The sequence below is a fragment of the Diabrotica undecimpunctata genome, unplaced genomic scaffold, assembly GCF_040954645.1.
Source record: "Diabrotica undecimpunctata isolate CICGRU unplaced genomic scaffold, icDiaUnde3 ctg00000626.1, whole genome shotgun sequence".
NCBI lineage: Eukaryota > Metazoa > Arthropoda > Insecta > Coleoptera > Chrysomelidae > Diabrotica > Diabrotica undecimpunctata.
This window is the reverse complement of record NW_027311923.1, coordinates 385,495-404,627: the sequence shown is the minus strand read 5'-3', so window position 1 is coordinate 404,627 and position 19,133 is coordinate 385,495. Positions and strand designations below refer to the sequence as shown.

At 33.4% G+C, this 19,133-nt stretch overlaps 1 protein-coding gene across 1 annotated transcript in view; it reads right to left on the bottom strand.

Moving 5' to 3' along the window:
• LOC140431294 (guanine nucleotide-binding protein subunit beta-5-like) overlaps nt 1-18,445 on the bottom strand; it is a 40,022-nt gene extending 21,577 nt beyond the window's left edge. Inside the window, exons 1-4 of the mRNA XM_072519227.1 lie at nt 18,245-18,445; nt 18,049-18,185; nt 11,763-11,881; nt 3,692-3,818 (exon numbers count right to left, since the gene is read on the bottom strand). Coding sequence (XP_072375328.1) covers nt 3,692-3,818; nt 11,763-11,881; nt 18,049-18,185; nt 18,245-18,359 — 498 coding nt within the window. The 5' untranslated portion in view covers nt 18,360-18,445. The remainder of the gene's footprint in view (nt 1-3,691; nt 3,819-11,762; nt 11,882-18,048; nt 18,186-18,244) is intronic.
• Nucleotides 18,446-19,133: the final 688 nt, after the last annotated feature.

The following is a 19,133-nucleotide window of genomic DNA, read 5'->3' as shown; positions in this document are numbered from 1 at the left end:
CGATAATCGATTCGATAATCAATTCCATAATCGATTCGATTCGATGATCAATTTTATTTTATTTTAATTTATTTATCTCTGTTAATTTATTTAACAGAGAGAGATGGAAACGGTTGAGCGAGGGAAGGCAGTGAATACTGTGGAATCCCTAAATATATATATATATATATATATATATATATATATATATATATATATATATATAAATTTATTTTATATTATTATATACATATATATATATATATATATATATATATATATATATATATATATATATATATATATATATATATATATATATTAATTTATTTTATATTATTAATAAATTCACACGGGACTGTGTTTAACCTCACCTAGTGTGTTGTCGCCCGATTTCGTTACAATCGTTACAGTTTTTACTGTCGCTACAGCTGTCGATTTTATTTTTTCACACCTTTGTGCGATCCACCACCGTGCACCACTCCGTCCGCAGTCCGCGATAAGAAAGCTATGTTTCCAAAAAATAAGTATGAAGATCATCAGTGGGTAATTTGTGTCGATTGAAAAATGGTCTCAACTGTCTGTTGAGGAAAACAAAATGAAATCAACGAACGTTTCGCTGCAAAAGAAAAAATTAGTTTGCCACCCATGACTATCAACTTGGGAATTATGAAGCTAGTCATAAAGGCTTTAGACCTAGATAGATTGTAGAGTTTTTATTTCGCCTTTTATATCATAAGAATTGGTTCATAACCTTTTTGCGTTTTTAAGATTAATAATTTAAAAACTTTGTAGTCTGTTTATAATTAGCGGGTGCTCTTTCGAGAAGAAATATTAATTGTCTCACTTTGAATTCGTTTTATCTCAGTTCCGTCTATAGAGATTTTAAAAATAAATCTCTACGTTCTCACATTGTCTAACTACGCAGTGAATAAATAAAAATCTACTTAAGGATTTTTCCATCCATCCCCGTGGGGAGAATGTGTTTTAGATTGCCTCACTTCCTTGTGGGCGGCCGTGAGAAACGGTTGCTTTCATGTTGAAAGTCCGAACTTAGAAGAAGGGGCGAGTTTGTAAATCACCATAATTTAATACTTTCCCCGTAAAAAATGGAAACAATAATATCGAGATTAAGTACTACAAATATTTAAGAACATATGTCTCATTTCGAGATATGCAAAGCAGCTAAGCAGAGATGAAATAAAATGTTGAAGTTTAATTAAGTTAAAAGTTTAGAGTCAGTGCCAATTGGAGAAAAATAAACCAAGTTCTATGTAAGTTCTTTAAAATTAATTTAAAACTTGTCAAAATGTTTAGAGACACAATCGCAGAATGTTACCTTTTGGTGAAATAAGGAAGTATACCTGATTTCATTTTTAACTTTTATTACATATGTACTTTGTGCAGTGCAGTGCCACGTGTATTTGTATATTTGTATAAGGTAGGTCTTCCACATGTTTTTTTATATTTTATAATAACTTTTGATTTTGGTGCACAGCCCAAAAGTTTGTCTTTCAGTACTTTAGTGATCAAAGGATAATTATTATACTTTTTGTTCAGCTAATTTGTACGTATATTTTATTAGATAGTCAGTTATAACACCCATAATATTATATTACAGTAGACTCCCTCTATAACGAGAACTGAAATGGCAGACTAATTACCTCGTTATAAGCGGATCTCGTTATATCCAACAACAATAATATTGTGCATACATATAAATATGTAGTTTTCTAAAACATTAACTTTCTATAGTGAAGCCATTCGGAGCAATATAAGATGCTAATAAATATTGTTTGAATCGCGTAACAAAGTTGTTTACTTTTATTGTCAATGAAATGCATTAAAACAAAAAAGAGTTGTTTACTTTTAATGTCAATGATATACGTTAAAACAAAAAATCTGTATTCTGTAAATATGTATAAAGCGTATAAAGTCATTTTGTCATTTTTGACTGCTTTAAATTGTCCAGTATTCTATCTATCATATTTTCTAAAGATGTGAAACACTTTTATGCTTCTTCATTTGCGTTTTGTCCTTGGATAAAGTTTCTGACAACCTTTAAAACACTTTACACATCTTGTCTATTAGGACCCATATTATTAGGTGTGAATGGTCAACCCAATACAACGACACTTGTGAATCATAAATTTTACATTTCCGACTAAGAATCATAAATTGTAAGAAGTTTATTGCGGGCGGCCCGCAGTTAAAAAGGGTATTTATAGCTACGGCCGGGCCAAAACGTAAAAAACACGTTTTTCAATCTTATGTTCTCTCGTTATAAGCAAATTTACCTCGCTATAAAGGGTTATAGTTCAATAGAAATTTCACGGGACATCTAATGTACCTCGTTATAAGCAAAACCTCGTAATAACCGTGTTCGTTATACAGGGAGTATACTGTATTTATTCTATAACTTAGGTAATGTCATATTATTATTACTTTTTACTATTTAAATTCACATTTCAGCTTTACCCAGTTATAAATGTATTCCATCTAATTTTAGGAATATTGTTTAAAAATGATTTGTCTAATTTTACTTTTTTGATTTTTGCTATTTGCCTTGTTTGATTTATGTCTATTTTGCTAATATGTTGACATTCTATATTAACTTTTACTTGGCTGAACGTGTAAGAAATAAAAATTATTACTTTGTAGTAATTATTTGTTTAATACTCTCTAATAACCTTCCTTTATTATGGTAACTAATAAGAAGGTAAGTGTGTTTGTGTCTCTTTCTTTTTGGCTATGTATTCATTTTGGTTTTTTAGAGAGGTTTTGCATATTTATCATTCTTTTGGAATCTTTCTCAAGCCAATCTTCTCATAGGCCAAGTGTCAAGTTTTCCCCGTCCCTCGCCAAAGGACGAGGTGGCGCCCTTTATTTCTTCCCTTTCTTTTACTACCAAACTTTGTCATTCCCATTGGTACGTTTCAATTCTCAATTTTTTTATCTAAATATACCCCATCGCAGATCTATATCCCCACGTCCCAAAGATCACCGTTGTGTCATTCAAAACAACTGAGCGCAGGTTTGCAAAGTGAACATACCTGCACCTGGAATTCCCTTCTCTTTCCTTATCTTCCCTTCTCTCTTTTAATCCCGCACTACCCATCCAGGCAAGTATCGTTACAAGATCATTTTTTTGGATATTTGGCCACGTAAATTTCCGGAAATAAGCCCAGACCAAATAAAAGACGTAATATTCGATGACTCAAATATGACAGCTTATTAAAGATCCACAGTTTACAGCATTAATGAACGAAGTTGAATCGAATGTTTGGTGTTCGTTTGTTAAAGTACAAAATTTTCTTCGAAATAATATGGCAAAAAATTACATAGAATTAGAAGAAAATATGCTTTCCAATTTTAATATTCTTGTTTGTACATGAGCATTAAGGTTCACTACTTTCACAGTCACTTTTATTTCCACAAAATTTAGGTGACTTCAGTAAAGAATAGGAAAAAGATTTCATCAGGATATTAAAACAATAAAAACTCTTTATCGAAGAAGTTGGGATAGCTATATAATAGTTGGAGCCTTCAACAAGATTATTCTGGACATCCACATTAAAAAATATTAAAAATTCTGTACATTAAGAACAAAATTAAAATTTTAAGAAGTAAAAAATGTAAATCTAATAATAAATATTACTGATTGATTGATCGACATTGTTTTTAATTTTATTATAATAAATAAAAACAATACCTGTTGATCCGAGTTTGGAAAAATACAACAGCTCATGTAGCTAGTATGGGTTCCTACTGTCTTCTTTCTAAGAGAAACATCTTCTTCGAGACTTAACGGATACACAGTTACTTTATTGTCTAGTCCCCTATTAAAAGTAAATATAATAAAAAAAATATTTATATATTGTAACAAAAATCATTTTATAACATAGAAAATAAACTCAAAGTTACTAATGCATGTATCTACATATTTTAGAGTAATAAAATATTATGCTGAGTGAAAATTAAATTAAAAAAAATACATACAGCAAATTCGCAAATCTAAGCATTTCCTAACTCTATTTTGAGAGCTTTTCTTCTGCTTCAGGTTGAAGTAGAAGATAATCTTCGCTATGAAGGTTCACTATCATAATGGCGTTTTTTAAATTTTAAAACAGCTGCTCTAAAGAGTTTAGCTGAACTGCATCCAAACTACTCCCACAAATTTCTGAGCCAGGATATTCGTCTTGTTTTGACACTTTTTTGCCACTATTTTTTTCTGCATGACGAGTAGGAGATTGTGGATCTTTCACCACACATTATTAACCCCAGTTATATTAGTTTTCTTTTTTCCCTATTTCTACTTTATTTTCTTTCCTTATTCTTCCCAACAAACCATTATTGGTAACTTTGTCAACCCTTGATATTCCTGTAAACCCACATTTCAAAGCAGTTAATTTTTCATATCGCGTCTACGCAGGACCAGAACAAGGGCGGAGAAGGGGGCACATGCTCGGGCGGCAGATTTCAAGAGGCGGCAAAATTTGAAAAGTTTACAAAAAATAGCGTTGCATGTCCTTAAACGCCGTAATAAAGTACACTGAACACGTAATATTTAATTAAACGCGTATTTAGATTCAGAGACAACTTTTTGCTACATCAAATTTTGGCGATTTTCATTATGGCGAAATTTCCTCGTGCTTCCTCTATTTTGCTCTTATTTGTACAATTCAGTAATTACTTTTAATTATTGGTGCCCCTACAAATGCTTAAAATTTCATTATTTTTGGTGCCTCCACCAATCTGCCTAAACTTTTTTTGATATTTACCGATGATCTCTACCCCTGTATAGCTACAAAGCAGTTAATGAGCCTTGGCTTCCCTTAAAATATCCCTTTCCCCGTTCCCTATTCAGGGCCAGTCTTCTCCATGTCCACACTCCCAGTACCTATAGATCTGCTTCCATATCTAGTGTTTTTTTATTGTTTTGTGTCGACAATCACTCTTCCATGAGGTGTTTGTAACCTATAAGACGAAGCTCTGAAGATGGCATGTTACATGCCGAAAGTACTCAGCTGCACTATCAAGTTTTTTGAGAACATACATCTGTTGCCATATATTTTAGAAGCGTGCACAAGTCATACAGTATTTTTCCAATTTTTCAGTAAGTCACTGAGCCCCATGTTAAAACGACTTCTGCATTTTCCTTTGAGGAGTTGGTGGTATTGTCATATATTTTGCTTTGTGGATGTTTGTTACAAGTTCTATAGTTTTTAAAGCTTCCTGTAGCTATGAGAATCCTTCTTTATCTGCAAATTGGGTCCTCCTTATAATGTATATGTCATTTACATGTGCAAGGAGTTAGAAGCTTTTATTTAATATTGTGCCTTTGGTGTTAATTCCGGAAGTTCTTGTGACTTTATGTCATAAGATGGCACCTTGTAACATTTTTTTTATAATTAAAATATTAAATAATTTTTTGCAAATAATATATATAATAATTTGCAAATAATATATATAATATATACGCGGTTGGTCGTGTTTACCATTAGGAAATTCCAATGGAATCTACCGACTATCTCAAAAGACGGAAGGTCCGACTTATTAAACACGCGAAGTAGTATACTTTATTCTAGGGCTTAGCTAATCCTTTCCGGTGCCAAGTGAGTTCTTTTTTGATAAATTTGATAAACATCGTCGAAGGCACGTTATAGTAATTTTCTGAGAGAACGTAATTCAGGAAGTTTTATGTTTCTCACGTTTCCAATTTTTGGAAATATGCCACCTATTTTTGGGGAAGCTTGTGAAATTTTGAGAGGAAGAACTTTACTTCTGGCAGGGCGATCTTTGCGTTAAGACGCTTGCTGATATTATGTGTTATCTTACCGTCTCTGTGAATTTTTTCTTTAAGTGTGTATACACTTAAATCTTTCAGTTCTTAATCTAATATCATATTAGATTAAAGATTGGTATAAACTACCTTAGTTAATTAACTTCAGTGTTTAATACAAGTAAAGTATTTAGCTTCAGTTAAGAGTGCAGCAGTCATCAAGGTTTATCGTAAGTTATCATAATCATTTTATGAATCTCCGTCGACTATTTGTTCTCCTGTAGTTAGGTTAACTACCGAGTTAACATTCAATCAAGGAACATTTAATATTTTCATACGAGCTATAACTTCTAAATTAAGAACATTTAATTCTCAGTTAATCATTAAACAATAGTGCGATATAGATAATTATCTTGAAATCAAGTGCGGGTGGTTTATTTTTATAATACAGAATTCTTGAAACTTTTTTGTATTCTTTAGAATTTAAATTTAATCATTTTGTTATTTGCTATAATTGTTATACACTTTCAACCCATTATCTCGAGATAAGCCCATAAACAGCAAAGAGAGATTTCTATCAGCATTAGTTGAATTTTCTTAAATATTATCAGGCTCTCTTCTGAATAAATAAATCTGAATCGATATTATCTCCTCGAAAACTTCTACAATCTATGATGTCTGATCCGTGCTTAGTGTCTATTATTACATCATCTATTTGATTAGAGGTTTCAGCGTTCAGAGAGACCCAGGTTTTAAGCGAATGTCTATATTTTAAATATGTGCTAGTTACTGTCATGCCGTAAGGTAGCAGGTAGCACTCCTCTAAGTCATGTCCTTACACCCTATTCTGTCTTTTCAAAAACTATCTCCACCTCCATCCTTGACCTAAACTGGCCAACATGTCTTGGTAAGCGCGATAGGTATTAAAATCACGCCAAACACCCTCTAAAATAGAATGAAAATGTCATTGTCTCAAAATGTGTTAGCCCAAGCGAGTAGGAAAAGAATCCAGAATCTCGCACTAAACTGCTAGTCTGTCACTACGTATAATGCTAGATCCCTAACAAAAGAAAAAATCATAGAGATGGAAGCAGAAATGTTGAAAATTAAATGGGATGTAAAGGCGTTAGCGAGGTAAAACAACGAAGAGAAAGCCTGCAAAAACTGAAATCGGGTCACTTGTTTTATCAGGTCGGTAGTGAAACTAAAACAACGGGAGGCGTTGGCTTTTTCGTACACAGAAAATAGCATTATATCAGAAAACAGTTTCTCTGCTAGAGTAGCTTCTATAACATTAAATCTAAGTGAAAGATATAGTTTTAAAATCGTACAAGTATATGCCCTAACAAGTGGCCATGAGGACTATGAAATACAATAATTCTACGATGACATTACTTTAGTCCTAAATAATACAAAAGCAGACTTTTCCATAATATGTGGTGCCTTTAACGCTAAAACGGGGAGAAAAGCGGATGAGACAGAAACACCACTGGGAAAATTTGGGAAACAGGAACGAACGCAGTGAAACTTTACTTAGTTCCCTGCTGAAAAAAAAATCGGTTGCCTGTAAAGTCGGTTTTACGGGCGAAGATTTTACGTGACAACGTCTTTTTCTCGGTAGAATATTTATTGATATGAATATTATTAAATTGCACAATAGGAACAAGGAATTGAATGAAAATAAGAATTGCACAAATTTTAACTATAGAAATATATTTTGTTTACTAAAACATTGTACATGTAAACTTAAACTTAACTAATTTCTATTTGAGTGATTTTGTTGAGGATAGGACGATGATAGGAGAAATATGAAATGAAAGGAAGTGTTTCTGCTGTAATGTGTCTTGAACGCCAAGAACGCTCGAGAAAACAGAGACACAAGCACGGAAGCACGCACCGATTCAACGCGCCTAATTCTCTAGTGCTGCGCGCGCAGCGGACCGATCATGTTTGAGTGGGAGAGAAACGCAAGGCATTCGCCGGTCCGGCGGGCCTCTCTCTCGTTCGGTGACTCACTGTAACATACGTGAGCGGGCGTTACACTTTTTCATGAATGACTCCGAGCCACAACCTAATTTAAGACGTTGTCACGTCAAAAATCTATTTCAAATGAACAGCTTCTTCTACAAAAAAAAAACATTGGAGAGGACCGTGGCAGAGCCCGAATGGAAAAACTACGAAGATCGATTTTACGATCACTGACAAGAGGCAAATCTTTAAAGATGTTACAGTGCTGAAGCAGTTTTCAAAAGGTAGCGACCACAGAATGGTGAAAGCGTCTATAGAAATAGACCTTGGGAAAGAGAGATATCGCATGATCAAAAAGAAGTCTACATCTACCTGGACACTGTCTAATAATATAAATGCATTTTTAGAAAACGTCTACAGTAATAGCAATAAGTGAAAGCTATAACAATAAAGACCCAAATGTCAATAACCTAAATGGCATTAAAAAAAAGCTATAGAGGAAAGCCAGAAGATACCCTGCTAAAAGAAATCATATAACGAAAAAATAAGTATCCAAACACAAGCATTAATGGAAGAGAGGAGAACAATGCAAAGTAATAGAAGCAAAGAACATCATGAACTTAAAGAGATAGGTAAAAGAATACAAAAATCTATTACGATGGACAACCGAAAGCATAAAAGTAAACAAATCCAACAAACGATTGAAAATAACAAAAGTCTAAAAAGAGAAAATTGACAAATGGCAAAAAAGAAATAATGAAATAAAAGGATAAAGATGGAAATATAATCAAGAACAGAGAAGAAGAGTAGTAGAAGATTTTTACACAGAATTATACAAAAGTCAACAAAACCATGATGAACAATTAACAGAAAAGTTGGAAAATTCAGGAAAAAGATTAGTCATCCAAGGATCGGAATTGATGCCTGATATATCAACAGACGAAATAAGGAACGCACTAAAGAAAATGAAAACAAATAGAGACAGACTTTTATAAACTATTAAGAAATTGTTCAACTTATGTCTGCACCAAAGTGAAACACGTACAAGGTGGAACAGTGTACTTACCATTTTATTACCCAAAAAGGGCGATTCAACAGATCTCGAGAATTACCGACCCATAAGCCAGTTAAACCACGTCTACAAGTTATTCACAAGAGTAATAACAAATAGACTGGAAAAAAATAGATTTTTACCAACCTAGGGAACAGGCAGGTTTTAGGAAAAACTTTGGCACCAACAACCACCTTCACTGCATAAAAGGGATTATTGAAAAAAATATAGGCTTTCGTAGACTTTCGCAAAGCATTCGATACGATAAAAATGAACAGAATAATAAGAGTGTTGGAGGAAAGTCGTATAGAATATCGGTACTCCAAACTGATCGCGAATATATACAACAATGCAACCATGACCGTAAGACTACACAAACGTAGAAACTATATAAAATTCAAAAGAGGAATCAGACAAGGAGACACATAATCTCCCAAACTCTGTACGGCAGTTCTGGAACATGTATTTAAAAAATTGGAGTGGGAAGCCAAAGGACTCAATATCGACGGCAAAATACTCTCCCACATATGATTTGCGGACGACATTGTTCTGATACCAGATAACTTAAAAGAAATTGGAACTCTGTAATGAAATTGATTTGAGCATACATTTTGGAAATACAAAATACATGACACATCTGGTACCAAGCGAAAATCCAAAAGTCGACTCCAACGAAATAGGATTAGTTTATAAATATAAATAGGTTATGAAATCCAAATTGTCAACCAAACTGTTTAACTGCAAAGAAGAATCACTTTAGCAGAGGCCGCCTATGCAGCTCTATCAGACATGTTCAAGAGCAATATGCCAAATTATTTGAAAAAGAAAACGTTCGACCAATGTGTTCTTCCAGTCATGACTTACGGCGCTGAAACATTTTTCTTACCCCAGGCCACAGCAACCAAACTCAGAGTAGCCCAAAGAAGAATGGAACGCTCGCTACTTGGACTAACTCTCAGAAACAGGGTTAGAAACGAAGAAATAAGAATAAGGACAGATGTCATAGAGTGCATAGCATGGCTGAAATGGAACTAGGCGGGCCTTGTGGCCAGAATGGATGACGGACGTGGACACAAACAATTACAGTGTGGAGACCACGAGCAGATAGAACAAGCAGAGGTAGAGCACCTACATGATAGACAGATGACGTCAAAAGAATCGCTGGGAATTGGCTGCAGAAAACTCAAGACCGACAGAACTGAAAGAAATTAGAGGATGCCTATATTCAACTTTGGAAGCAAAATACTGGATGATGATGATGAAGACTGTCATGTTTAAAGAGGCTGCAGGGTTTACGGTTTTTATTCCAGTATCATTACTCTCTTTATGTAGGGTATACGATCCTATTGCAGTCACACTATTATCCTAATACGCTGATCAGCTTAAGTCACTAACTTCCTAATGTCCTAATCAGCTTAAGATGGAATACTGGTAGTTCGGTTATGACATTGTGAAGTCACACTCAACTTCTAATACGGTGATTAGCTTGGGTCACTAATTTCCTTATATGGTTACGAGTAGTTCGGTGATGACACATAAACACAGCGGAAGGAGAGAGAGATAATAATTTGGTGTGATTTAATTATGACCATTGTGAACGAGTTTGATTTAATTTAATAAAATAGCTATATTTACGTAAATACGTGTTTTAACTATTTTAATACACGATACTATTTTAATAGACGATACTATGGTGGAACGGTAAATAAACTCTCTTCCGATTTTCGCATTTATATCACCAATGATTTTTATGTAATTTTTGTAAGCCTAATCAAGGCTTTTTATAAAATTCTTACTTTTCTTGTTCTGTTTTCTTTTTAGTATGAGCGTGGGCGTTGACAATGCTGCAGTTGGAGAGTTTCATCCTTATTCTTATTTTGCATGAACTACGCCTCTGAAGTTGAAGATCTAGTATTTTTTAAACACTGTTCTTGATGGTGATTGATGTCTTTGAATTCTATTACAGCTTGTTTTTCTCTTATTCTCTAAAAACTTATTAACTTTTATGCCAGCTATTTCATTTTCCAAAGCTTGTTTCATAAGTTTTTTCCGAATGCACATTAAAAAGTAGGGGCGATGATATACATCCCTGCCTTACTACCTTTGTATTTTAACTTCGTGGGAATTCTTCTAAGGATTTTCATGAATTGATCGTTGCGAATCTTATTAAAAGCTTTGTTAAAACAGCAAACAATAAGGTTTTGCATAACGTCCAACAATTTTTGGGTAAGTTTTTAGCAAATAAAGCTTCTCTAGTATTAACATAATCACGAAAGCCACATTCCGTGTCACTAGGAACTACTTCTAATTTCGGATATTTTTCTTTTGAAGATATCTTTTCTATTGCAGCCTTACTGCAGCCAATTGGCTTACATATCTTCCAATAACTGTTATATAAGTCCTCGAGACTTTGACAGATCTGCTATATATAAGCTTTTTTATTTAGCTCTAGTATATTATGCAAGGTCCATGACCTCTTGTAAATTTCTCATAACAGTAAGTTGTGTCAAAGCCGAAGGTTTGTAATGACACTGATTGGGGCCATTGAAGCCTATTTGGGGTAATGACAAAGTCTGTGAACGGGGTCAGACCAGTTGATCCGTGGGTGCTTATTTGGTTATACCTTATTCACACCTGTCCTATATATCTATAGGATGTTCCTATTAGATATTGGCACACACTGTGTTGGGAACGAGAACTTCTCCGTACAGTCTCAGACTTTGTGTGACATGTTAAAATTAAGAAATGCTAAGTTTATGATAAGGAGAACTTTGTTAGGATATTGTAAAAGTAGTAACCAAATAAATCCTTACAAAAAAAAACATCTAAACAAAATCGTAATTCATTTTTGTGTTAAAATATGGAATATGGATTAAAAATATATTTTATCTTCTACATCCAGATTGTACAATATTTATTCGAAATTTATGAAATTCCTTGAGTTCTTTTCCTATATTATAAAAGAATATTATAAATAAATACCCGCAAGCAACCAAATTCCCAGAAGGAGCATAAGCACACGCCATCACCCATGTTGTTGGCATTGTCACTGCATGCTCCTTGTTAGTTGTGAAAGCATCCCAGATTATCATCTTACCGTCCTAGTAAAAATATTAAAATATGTAAACAAATAATTAAAAAAATATTTTAAAAATAAAAATATGATATGTATAGCATTTAGTAAACAATAATACATTTTGAAGATTATTTGTAAATGTTGTCACTTATATTGTTCGTATTGTAGTGTAATTTTGTCATGGATAGGTATTAGGAAGTGTGATATTTGAAGTTATAATGTATTGTTTTTTACTGAATTACCGACAAGGCTCGTAAATCAATAAATAAATAAAATGTATTTTTAAATAATATGATAGGTATGTTAATTGTAGCACATAAATCGGGCTGAATGCCGAAAATCGATAATCTTTTTAGTGCTTAACAGTATGCTTTGTGCTAAGCCCAATGTTGTATAAAGTGGATGGTGGTGAATATAGTACACTCCTGATGGTAATGCAGCAGTGACAGGAGGTTACTATGTGCGCTGCTGTACCATCTTTGGATAATATCTGCCATATTTGCAGAAAAAACTTCAGGGATGCGGCAGTGACAGGAGGCTGCATAATCTTTGATAATGTCTGCCATAGTTGCAGAAAAAACTTCAGGATCAATAAAATCCCAGTCTCTCTTGGCTTTGTAAGTGTTGAATTTCAGATTTACAGCATGGATTTTGCATGAAAAGATCATCTGCTATGTGCTGAGTTCGTGTTGATGACAAAACTCTCTTGGGAAAACTAGTATCTTTGGGTTTTCATGTTAAATGGATTCAGAACTTATCGGTTGACCGAACTCAATGGGTGAAGATAGGTAGCTAGGTAAATATCTGGCATTATCAACTGCTAACCAGACCGGACCCCGGAATTCCGCCGGATCAGGACTTACGTATAAGGAAGTATTCCAACTATTAAGTTAGGGAAAAAAATTACAATAGGACTAGGAAAAAACCTTTTAAAGAAGCGGCATCTATTTCTTTAAGATCAGATATTTGGACCTGTTCAAATACGAATAACAGTTTTAATAGTGTGACAGGCTGCTTGTAGCATTTCGATTTACCTCGTATATGTTAAAACACCGAAAAATATTCTCAATCTTTTTGCGTCGCTGAGATTAATATTATAAAAATTTTTAGTCTTGTTTATAAAACACAGATTGGTATTTCTTTTGATATTGATTCCGCCTAATATTGCGGGTCAAATAAATATAAACATTTCCACTTAGGTTGGTGAGAAAATGTGTGCTGACAAGAGACCGATTTTGAGAGGATGAGGTCACTCTACGATGACCCGCCGCCAAAGCAGTTGGTTTTATTGTTTGAGTCCAGATTTTTTTTAAATTCGTTATTCGTTTTGGTTATCGGAATTTCAAGTGTAGTATAGTAGCAGGAGAAGCAGTTTCTATTCGGCAGAGAGATAAGCTATAAGCTCTCGGCGTGTAGTTCTTCAAAGCCGGCAATTTTTTTGAGTTGAGAGGTGCATTTGAGCTCAAGGTGCTATTTGGCAGTCTTTGTTGAGTTAGTTAATCACCGATTTGTTGTGCTGTGTCCTATATGAGGATTTTGTAAAGCAGCGTTTCAAACATTTTGAGAGGTCCACATGGTTTTAAGCAGGAATTGAGCGGCCGAGTTTTGAAGAGTGCATTTTGTTGTCATCCAGGATAATCCGAAGCACGATTCAGTATTTGACCTACCCCAGATTTGTCCATTTTGTGTTTCCATGGGTCACCGCAGATCATTTGCAGTTTGTATGGGACAGTGTTTTTGATTTGTATCCAATCACAAGTACTTTCTTAAAGGAAATACACTAGCCAGTGATACAAGATACTTTTTGTTAAAACTTTTCAAAGTAAAATAAACATTTTTTCATTAATAAAAAGATTTGCTTTCATGACAAACTAAAAAAATTGCTACAAATAGCGCAACTGTGAGGTTTGTTGATAAATTTTGTTAATATTATTTGTAATAACTGTTAATGTGAAATAATAATAAATATGTAATGTTTCTCTTTAAACCAGGAGTTTAAAATTATTTCCTTTAAAACGATTTTCACATTTTAAATTTTTTTAGGAAAGAAAAGCTTTTCTTTCTATCCAGCAAGAGGATTATTTTAAAAATCGTTTAACAGCAATAGTTTAGAAGCCTTGTTGTGTTTGTTGCCCAGGAAATCTCTGTAAGTATTTTTTTATTTCTTTCTTTGCAGCTACCCCTTACAGTCCTTCCTTTATTTACTTATTCACGACCCCAGCTCTCATCACAAAACAAAAGTAGCCCTTCGTGATGTACCAATAAAAGGTGAAAAGGTTATCATCCAGTACATCCCAATTTATAATCTTGGGAAACACCGTTGCTTGCTATGGTAATATCTATATGATTTCCGATGTACCTTTCACAAAAGTTGGTTCAACACTACGAGGTCCGCCGCAGAGATCCATTCGTTATAAAGTTCGCCCCTACCGTTTACAAAATCTTTTTGTAATCTCTATCCTTTTTGGAGACTATCATACCATAAGTGGGACGCTCTTTTCTTTGTGTCGTCGTGTAGACTAGTACCTCCATTTCCGTCTCCTGGAAAAAGGAATCACACATCTTCCTGAAGTCTCTTATGGTAAGCCGACACAAGCTGACGTGATGTAAAGCCACTTTACCTCCCAGACCCCTCTCTTCTTTTACCATCAGAAGGTTTTCCCAAAGATTTTTCCGGTCCCCTGTTAGTTTGATTATCCCCTGTTAGTTAGATCTTTCTAATCTGAGTCTCTTTATTTATTATCGTTGTTGATTGCTCTAGCACCTCGTATCTAGACCTAACAGTTCCTGGTATCTGTCCTTGTACAATCTTTGGATACTGTTCTGCATGGACACGTCCCTTGGCTCAACGAAGACCCTTTCATAGTCTTGTTGTGTGTTTCAATCAGGTTTCCGATAACTACCTTTGTTCTAGTGAAAACTTTTTCCTCCCACTGGTGGCCCACTAAGGCCTCCCAGTCTACAAAGGTCTTGATTTTTTCTATATTTGTGATGTTTGCTTTTGGGCCTCCATGCCACGGATCAGTCTGGGTGTCTGCATCCACCATCATCTTTTCAGCTTGCTCATATCTGTTTCTTTAGCCAGTCTATTAGTAGGTCTTTCTTAAATGGTTGAGAGGTTTTTTCCAGTTTTGCCACTACCACTTTTATGCCTTTGTGTATATTGGGGATATCCATCAACAATCTGGTAAGATTTTGTACTATTTTTTGGTATATCTCAAATTCTTCCATAATAGAAAAGTATTCACAAGACTCTTTTTTTATATAAAAAATTTAAAAATTTAGAAATTTAAAAATTTCTTTACAAAAGGTATAATAACAAAAAAAACCTATTGAGCTACATCACAGAATGTTTTTGGAATAACTATTTCATCATCAGTGCTATCTGGATATACATGTTTAGAGCCACTAAATACATGGGTAAAACCCCATTAAATGTTATATTATTTACTTTGAGTTAGATTTACTTAGATTTTTTTTATTTAGTGGCTCTAAACATGTACCTCCAGATAACACTGATGATGGAATAGTTATTCTGAAAATGTTCTGTTATGTAGCCTGATAGGGTTTTTTATTATTATAACTTTAGGATGGGCAGTCCTCAGCCCGTCCCGCCGCACTCAGCTTAGCAAGAATTAGCGGTCACGACAGGGTACGAGCGTGACTACTTCTCTGTTTAGTCGCCTTCTATGACAAGCAGGAGAAACTGTGGGGATATTCTTCTTGAGTGACCGGTGCCATACACAGGCGAGATTTCAGAAATGTGGGAAAAACGCAATGATATTTTATGTTGTGATAAGTTTACAGAAGTCATACCGGACTTGCAATAGCTGACAAAATTGCAACCTTGACAAACAGATGAGCCATTGGTAAACAAAAAAATAATTTATTGTTACGGAACAGTGGAGCTAATATGGTAAAAGTCTATAAAGATACAGAAATAAATAGTTACAGGCGTTTTTTACATAAACTCCAATTAATAATAAATTCCATTATAAATTCTCAAAGAACCGTATCAGATGTGATTAGGACTGTCTGCCGAATTGCCACTCATTTCAATCATTCATCTTTAACATACAGAAAATTAAGAGAAATACAACATGAGTTAAATATGGACCAGAAAAAAATTATTTAAGATGTACAAACATGGTGAAACTCCACTTTCTAGAATGTTGAAAAGGTTCCTTCATTTGAGACATTGAGTAACTATTTATCTTACTGAAAATAGAGGAATAAATAATTTAAGCAGTAATCAATGTTACAATCCTGTTACAATCTGTCCTTGAATTACTTAGATCTTTTGAAGAGATAATGAAACTGATGGGCAGCACAGACTCAGTTATTTCAGAAGTGATCCCAACAATTGCTGGACCAAGGCACTATCTTTTTCCGATCCCATCCGAATCAAGATTTTCAGATGAGGAGTCACAAGGATTGCTTTAGCATATCTACTATTTTAGATCCCAGATAAAAATAAAACATTTTTTTTTTAAGTAAGGCTATAGTTGAAGGTATTAACAAGAAAGATGAGTATGGTTTTGAAAAACAAGTAGAAGATAGGGATAGCATGGTTATTATTAGCAAAGGTGGGGATAAAGTACCTTTAACCAATAGACAAAAAAAGAGTGAGGATAAATGAAAACAAAAAAGATTCTTCAACAAATTCATTATTCACACTGTGGAAGTGCTACAATGACTTTTTATCACCTTTAACTTCTACATCCCCTATGAGTCGATTGAAAGCCAACATACTTACTCCACTGAACTTAAAGTTTACTTTAAAATGCCAATTGTTTATAAAAAGTAAGCACGTGTTGATATTCGCCGTCTCATTCGTCAAGAGGCTATAAAATATAATTTATTACTGTAAGCGAGACAGATTCTCATGTTACAGATCCCAACTTGTGATCATTTTAAATTCTAATTGTATTGTGTTGATTTTGAAGTTAATATATTGTGTTATATTTATGTTATAGTTATTGTTAAGTTATTTACTGGTCGTGTTATTTTTTAGAGTTTAGTTTAATTGTGATATAATGATTAAATTTCAAGAAATTCTTACACTAACAGTTTCAAAAGTAAATATTTTTAAAAATCATATGATACATAGGTCGTACATCAGTACGACCCTGTTTGGCTTACACATGGTTCTATTGACGATTGGGAATTTGTAGAATGAATAGGGTTTAATGTTTATTCAGAGAGAATATTTTCAGAAATTGGTAACATTTAAGTTGACAATATGAATACACAGAAAAGCTCCTATTTATTTACCATAATTTAAATAAAATAAATTATAAACATTAAGTATTAGATATAAAATTTTTCCAATTCCGACCAGATTATGATGCTAATCTAGCAAAAACAGTAGTTCCGGCTAATTGTAACTACCAATAATTGTGAATCAACTTTTTAGTTTATTTCCTAATATTGATTATTCAGTATGAAGTTTATAGCACTAGTAAAACAGTCTATCAACAAAGGAATAATTACAGAACTAAAAATAAATGAAGAAAAAAGCAAGTACATACATACAGAGAAACAAATCTGCAACACAGACTCGGTATGTATGTATCAATGCAGACAAACAAAAAATTTGACTGTTGACTGAAATTCAGAAGAATGGAGAAGGTGTCATGATGTTAATACCAATGTCATTTTGAAAAATGAGCACCACGCAATAAAGTGAAATCCAACAAATACAAAATCTAAACTAAATGGAAATGTAAGAAACATTACTCTATATTTTATCCCAACCAGTGGTTCACCAGGTAAAATCAATCAATGTTGAGAACAAATTATATAAATCTAATTATAATATTCAACTACAAACTACCATCTATCTTTTGCCATTGATAATGTTTCCGCTACTGTGAATTTCATTATTATCAGCATTGCCAAGAAAAGAAAAAATAATTGTGGAATTAGAAGTAATAATTATTACAGTCAGAAATTAATAAAAGGGTCAAATATATTTTAATTATTTATTATAAATTTTTTAGTTGGATAGATGTTAAATCAACAACAATGCTCAATTGACAATATCACAATGGTGAATCATAATGCAGACCTGCATTGGAATTTAACATAGTTCTGTTAATATATACGCTGTTGGAATAAAATATGGAAAAGTTTCTTATTATTATTTGATATTCATAGCTGGTAAGAATTAAATACTGTTAAAACAATAACCTGTGAAGAAGACACTATATGCCTCTTATCTGGAGACCAGTCTGAACACAAAACTTTTGCTTGATGTCCTTTTAATGTTCGTCTGGGTTTAATATTCATATAATTAATAATATCTAATCGTTCCGCAATTTGGGATACTGTAAGATAAAGAGAAATTGAATTGAAATAATAATGTATTAAAAACATTTTAACTTACATGTAACATCGTTTAATTTTTGTCGTTCATCTTCTAATTTCTTTTTAAGGATCTCAGTTTCTTTAGTTAATGATTCAATTGTTTCCACATTGGCATCTTTTTGTTCATTTTCCATTTTTTTAATATTTCAAAACTTGGAAGAGATATTCAAAAATCAATATTTACCTTTGATGACAGTATTTGACATTGACAATCACTAAGTACAAGCAAGTACAAGTACGTCTAAAATCAAGGATACAATCATTGATAGCGTCATAAAGTTTGAAATTTCATTAGCGGATTTTCCGTTTTCGAGTTATGAAAAACTTAAAAAGTAAGTTTTCGGTGCAGCGCTAAAATTATATATCAATTTTCTGTGTATCAAAATCTGTAAATCGAATAAATAACCATATCATTTAATTTCTCCCTGTTTGGGGATTATGAATAAATTATTTTTAATTAGAAATAATGAAAATTGAAAATTTTCCGAAAAAAAGGATTTTACTTATGGGTTTAAACTGACCCTTATGAAATATATGAGAACTCTTATGAGAAAAAGTATTTTCTACCTACCTCTATCCAAAGTATACATTTCCTGCCCTCGTTGTAAGAAGCAAAGTCGTACTTTTTCTCCCTAGAGAGACAAAGTACTTTCACTCCCGAGAGAGTAAAAGTAAGTGAAAAAAAGGATTTTACTTATGGGTTTAAACTGACAATTATGAAATATATGAGAACTCTTATGAGAAAAAGTATTTTCTACCTACCTACCTCTAGAGGGACAAAGTACTTTCACTCCCTAGGGAGTAAAAGTAAGTGACTTCGTGTGGCACAGAATAATAAACAATCAGAATGCCCACTCTGCTTGTCAAGATAAGTACGCGCATCTCGTTCGCGCAGACGGAATCAGCCA